The sequence below is a fragment of the Manacus vitellinus genome, unplaced genomic scaffold (genome assembly GCF_001715985.3).
Source record: "Manacus vitellinus isolate BGI_N305 unplaced genomic scaffold, ASM171598v3 scaffold_70_pilon, whole genome shotgun sequence".
Classification (NCBI taxonomy): Eukaryota; Metazoa; Chordata; class Aves; order Passeriformes; family Pipridae; genus Manacus; species Manacus vitellinus.
The window spans coordinates 1,052,670-1,058,308 of record NW_021940754.1 but is presented as its reverse complement, the minus strand read 5'-3'; the positions used below and the strand labels follow the sequence as shown (position 1 = coordinate 1,058,308).

General features: G+C 44.3%; 1 protein-coding gene across 1 annotated transcript in view; it reads left to right on the top strand.

The window, feature by feature from the left end:
- Positions 1–20: 20 nt before the first annotated feature.
- The window catches only part of MEIS1 (Meis homeobox 1), a 104,301-nt gene continuing 98,682 nt past the window's right edge, over positions 21–5,639 (top strand). The window contains exons 1-4 of the mRNA XM_018084438.2: positions 21–692; positions 1,236–1,286; positions 2,096–2,146; positions 3,556–3,702. Of these exons, the coding sequence (XP_017939927.1) occupies positions 501–692; positions 1,236–1,286; positions 2,096–2,146; positions 3,556–3,702 (441 nt within the window). The 5' untranslated portion in view covers positions 21–500. The remainder of the gene's footprint in view (positions 693–1,235; positions 1,287–2,095; positions 2,147–3,555; positions 3,703–5,639) is intronic.

Below are 5,639 nucleotides of genomic sequence, written 5' to 3'. Positions count from 1 at the left end.
GGGTTTAGGGGCTTTTTCTTATTTTTTTTTTTTTTATTTGGATGGGGATTGTTTCTTTTTCTGTTTTTCTCTTGGTTTGGTGTTTGGTTTTTTTTTTTCTTTTCCTTTCCCTTTTCGCTCCCAGCAAGTCCTCCAGCAGAAAACAGGAATTAAAAGCTTGAAAGGCAAGAAAGTGTACGTCCAGGGGATTTTAATTTTTTAATTTTTTTTTTTTATTTTTTTTCCTAAAGACAAGGAAAGTTAATTCAAAATGGCTGCTGGAACCGGCTTGGGTTTTATTCTTGGCTTGTCCTAAGGTTGTATTAACAATATCTGCGGCCAGACAGCGCCGAAAGGCCGGGGAGATGCCGGGCTGCCGGCCGGCCGGCTGCGGGAAGGGGCCGGGACGCTGCGGGAGGCGGCGGGGGGTGCCGGAGCCCCCTCTGTGGGTGCCCCCCTCCCCACTCACGCTGCTGCGGGACTAACTATTGTTGTGTTTGGCTTTTTTTTTTTGTTTCGTTATGATATTTTTCCCCCCCTCTGTGTGTGTGACTATTGTATTTTCTTTCAGACACCCCCTGTTCCCTCTTTTAGCACTGATTTTTGAGAAATGTGAATTAGCTACATGCACACCCAGGGAGCCCGGGGTAGCGGGAGGCGATGTTTGCTCCTCTGAGTCTTTCAATGAAGACATAGCAGTGTTCGCCAAACAGGTCAGCAAAACCGGGTTGAAACAGTAAAAGAAAAAAAAAAAAAAAAAGGAAAAAGAGGGGAAAAAAATCCGTAACGAGAAAAACAAGTCTCTGTTGAGATAAAGATGCGCGTTTCCCCCTCCCCCCTCTCTTACTGCAAGAGGCAAAAAAAAACCCCAAAACAAAAACCACTCCAAAACCCCAACCAAAGCAAAACACACAAAAAAACTAATCGGGAAATCTCGGCATTTACCAGCCCCTTAAAAAACTGGGTAATGTGGAGCGGTCTGTGCCTGGCCGGGAGTTTCGCTGCGCGACTCCCGGGAGCCGGGACGGGCTCTGCCGGGGAAGCTCCGTAGGTATTTTTCGGTATATTTGATTCACTTGCTCAAGTGTTTGGCTGATGTACTAAATCCAGCAGTCAGGGCTTTGCACGGAAGGTTACATAATGGACCCGACAGTGTAATGAAGCAAGAAATAATAACGTCTGCTTTTTCTGCTTCCATATTTCAAATCTTTTTTATTATTATTTTTTCCCCCTCTCCTCCCCTTTCTTATATTTAGATCCGAGCAGAGAAACCCCTCTTTTCCTCTAATCCTGAACTGGATAACTTGGTAAGAGTTAACACTTCTTCCTCTCCCCACCCCCACCCTCCCTTCCCATTTATTTATTATTTTTTTTTTAAATTTCTGTGTCATCTGGAGAGGTGGTTTGGTGGTGCTAAATTGAAAATTTCTCACGTGGATTTTTTTAAAATTACAATTATTATGATGGTGATTTTTATATTTACTGGTAAATACGGTGTGGTAGTTGCTTGCAAGTAAAAAGTCCCGTAAGGATATACATAAAGGAAAGCCCCATCCAAAGGGGAGCTGGCGGGCTTGATGGTGAGCTTGCCTGCCCAAGAGGAGCGTGGATTTATCCCCGCTGTAGCCACCCCCTCCACACACCTTTTAGCAGCTCCATGGGAAGGGAAACCTAGAGGATTGCTATGGCTGGAGATGCACTGGTGGCAAATTCACCAAAAATTAGATCTTTTCTCTCTTTCTTTCCTTCCCTCCTTAAGGATAAATATTTTGCCTCTGCTGTAGGAGTCCCGCTCCCACTTTCGCAAAGCGAGGAGCCAGTGATGGTGTTTAGAGAGTTGGGGTTTTTTTTTTTAAAGAAATGTTTATGATCCGTATAATTCAGTTGCTTCGTTGCAATAGGGATTTTTTTTTTTTTTGTTAACTCTAGATCGCTTCTCGTTAAACAGCACACAAAGCCACCGCTATTAAGTTTTAGTGTTATTGCCATAAATCAAAACAACTTTTTATTTACTACTAGAGAAAAGTCAAGCTACAAAGTGCGGCCGGGGCGGCTGTGGGAAATATCTCCAAATCCAGGAATGAGATTAATACTCTTGTTGTTTGTATCTTTGCAGATGATTCAAGCCATACAAGTATTAAGGTTTCATCTGTTGGAATTAGAGAAGGTAATTTTTGTCTCTCTCTTTCTCTCTCTCCTTCCCCCCCTTTCTTCCTCCTCCGTTTCAGTACTGCTGAAGTTCAGGCTTCTGGTAAATTTGCATAAATGTCTTTCTTTCTGGTAATTAGTGTCAAGACCAATCTTGGCGTCCATTTCTCTTCGCAGTTTAATTACAATTTCAGCCTCTAAAACCGAGCTCTCGAACGCCCAGGCCTTGTGTTCATTGTAATACTTTGCTGGCTTTGTATAAATAGTTGCAGTTCTGTGGTGCCGCAGATGAGACTCAAAATGGTTAGTTCAGTCAAGCCCCTGAAATTGTGATTAAAAAATATGTATATATTGTTTTTTCTTGGTGATGGTGAGGAAGGGGCTTCGGTTGCAGTTAGTTGGAATGGGGAATTTTTTATTTATTTTTTTTTTTTTTAAGAGCCATCTGCAGGTCAGGCTCAGGGCGCGGATTGTCCTGTAACATTTTGCAGAGACAAAGCAGAGTTGATAGTTCTGTCTGTCTCTTGTTCCTGGGAATATTGTACACCTCCGAGCAGAAGAAAGAGATTGCAGCCTAACTGCAGGATTTTTTTTGTCGGCTGTTTTAGAAATCTTAGGAGGGAGAATGCTAATTTCTAAGAAGGCGGTGTCATCCGAGCTCACATTAAATTGGAAGTGCGCTCTTGGTTTCCTGAGGATTTTTTACGTGTCATTGATAGCTGGCCTACAAGAGAATTCCCTTTCTCCTAAAAATAAACATTTTGAGAGGTTTTTAAATAGTTGAAAAGTTTCTCAGGAGCCTCAGTCACTTTATCTAACCATAACTGGCAGGTTGTTCTCGCTCTACCGAAATGTGTTCAAATCTTCCCATTAATAAAGGTGGCTCAGGTACGAGGCTATCAGAGCGACTGGGGATTTCAGGGCTAGGATGCCTATAATGTATTTCAGCCCAGTGCATCGGGATTTTTTTTTTTTTAAATCCTTTTTTCTGTCCTCATACCCCTTTGGAAAGGGTTTATGATGAAATAACTGGATGAAATTAAATAGTTTACCTTAAATGTCACCCATGCAGGTCACCTCTCTAATGGCCACAGCTCCGGGAGCAGATGAATTTAACACGGGTGTTGAATATGTTGTAGCCTGTGAATCATCTTGTCACTGTCAATTTTCTGGGATATCTCTATTTTGCGAGAAAAGAAAGTTATTCCTAATTCTGGATGCGTCTAGAGGTCTCAGGGGGATAATTGCAGTGTGTTTCCCCTATTTAGGACTTTTGATGTCACAGGGGTGAAGGGGGGAGACTGGTTGCACTTGTCAATTTTACTTATGTATTCCTGATTATATTTTCTTGCCTTTTTCCCCCCCCCTTCTTTTTTTTCTTTTTTTTTTTTTTTTTTTTTTTTTTTTTTAACCTCTGTCATAATGTAGGTACACGAATTATGTGACAATTTCTGCCACCGGTATATTAGCTGTTTGAAAGGAAAAATGCCTATCGATTTGGTCATAGACGATAGAGAGGGCGGATCAAAATCGGACAGTGAAGACATAACAAGATCAGCGAATCTAACGGATCAGGTATGATCTCGCCAACGCCGCACACACGCTAAAATTTGTATGCAGATCGCTCGCCGGGTCACTACGCCTCCTTTTATTATTTGCATATGATTAAGTCCCTTTTAGATAAATTTCCATCGAAATGAAAATTTTTGAATAATGTGGCTATTATTGCTTCATTAAGGCTTGCTCCCGGATTCGACCTGGCGAGATGAGCTTGTAAAAGCGTCGCCTGCAAACTCGACCTGTTTCTTGTCGCTTTTAATTTTTGTCTTTATTTTATTTACCCTTTCCAATAATGGAAGTGGTGTCTGTGGATCGCTGGCTTCTTGGTAGCTTAGGGAAGGAAGGGCTGGAGTCGTTGACCAAAATAATAATAAAATCCGAGATAGGTGGTCCGGGGAAGACAGAGAGGGTTTGAAATCTAGCAAATACTGGCTATTTTCTTCCCGTCTCTACGGTTCATTAGTCCGTCTTGTCAGTTTTCCTTGGCCGAACGCTTTTAGACTTGAGTGAACATTGCTTTGTGCACGCCTGCCTGCTGCAAATGCGCCCATTTTATTTTACTTAATAGGGGGGGAAAAAAAAAAGGGGAGAAAATAAAATGGGATTCAGGTTTTAAATTCTTTTTCCTTGATCTTGCAAGTTTTCATGCCCTCTCTCTAAAAAATAAATATAGTCAAAGCCAAAGCCAAGCCAGCAAAGCCTCGCGTGGCTGTGACGGTGTCCAGGTTTTGTTTGGGATGGTTCAGACCTTTAATGCCGGCTGCAGCTGGGTGGGAAATGCGAGTGAGCTGAGTGAGGAGAGCTGGCTGTCCCCTCTCCCCTCCCTCCTCCTCGTCTGTCCCTTCCGCCGGCTGGGATCCTTGCCTTTTCATGGGAGCGTTTGGGGCTAATGCAGGAGGTGCCCAGATCTAAATTAGGCTCCTGGGTGATGGAAGTGACTGAGATTTGGCTTTTATTCGAGTTGGGTGAAACGGTGGGGTTTTCGCGGTCCGTTTGTTTTCTCTGAACTGAGGGGTAGCAGCACTTTGCCTGTGAGAGAGGGGACCTCGAGCACACACAGAAAAACAAATCCGCGGTTTAAACCCCCAAGTTATTTCTTCTTTATGATCAGCTACGCAAATAGAGTCTTAGGAGCGATCTGCTCCTGACTCTGGAGGTTTCCTTTTGTTCGAGCAAGGCGCAGCCAAGCAGACAGGAGTTGCCTCAGCCGCTTTGCCGTTATCACCGGCACTGTCAGCTGGGAGTTATTTTATAGATCGCCGACATGGAGGTGCGTTGCATCGCAGCGTGGGCAGTATCTGAAATATTTTCTCCTGTCTGCCAAAGGCTATCGGGGTAGTGTCGTGACAGGGGGGAGGCAGGCTTGAAGGAAGGCATGAACTTTTAAAAAGGGGTTTATACGCGCCTAGGTGGGTTGTTTTGGTGTTTTTGTTTTTTTTTCTTTCCGCCCAATATTGCTGCGGAATGGGAAAGCTTGGTGGGGCGGGAGGAGGGCGGCACAGCAGGGCGGTACCCGGGGCCGGGGAGGATGCTCCGGGCGGCCGGCGGCCCCGTGCAGCTCCTTAGTGCAAGGGGAACCCTCCAGCCAGGGTCTAGCTGAGGGAAGCTCGGCTCGCTGCTGTTGAATAAAAATTGTAATCCAACAAGTCTAACTAGAAAATGGGTTTCTAAAAGCTCTGGAGTGCTGGGTACATAAAGCTATTTGAGCAAATTACAAGAATCGCTCAGGGGCACGAATGAAATCAACACTTTAATTGCCTCCAAAATGAAGATTTATACCCCATTTTCCCAACGAATCATTATTTTATTAAAGTGAAAGCTAAAGAAATGAAGCTATAGTTTTGGGGTTGTCGGGGGTGTCGGTGTGTTTCTCCACACACCCCCTTGCCTCTACCCCCCCCTGCCACCACCTTTTAGTCGCCGGGACCGCGGACCTTGCGCTCCCGGGGCCG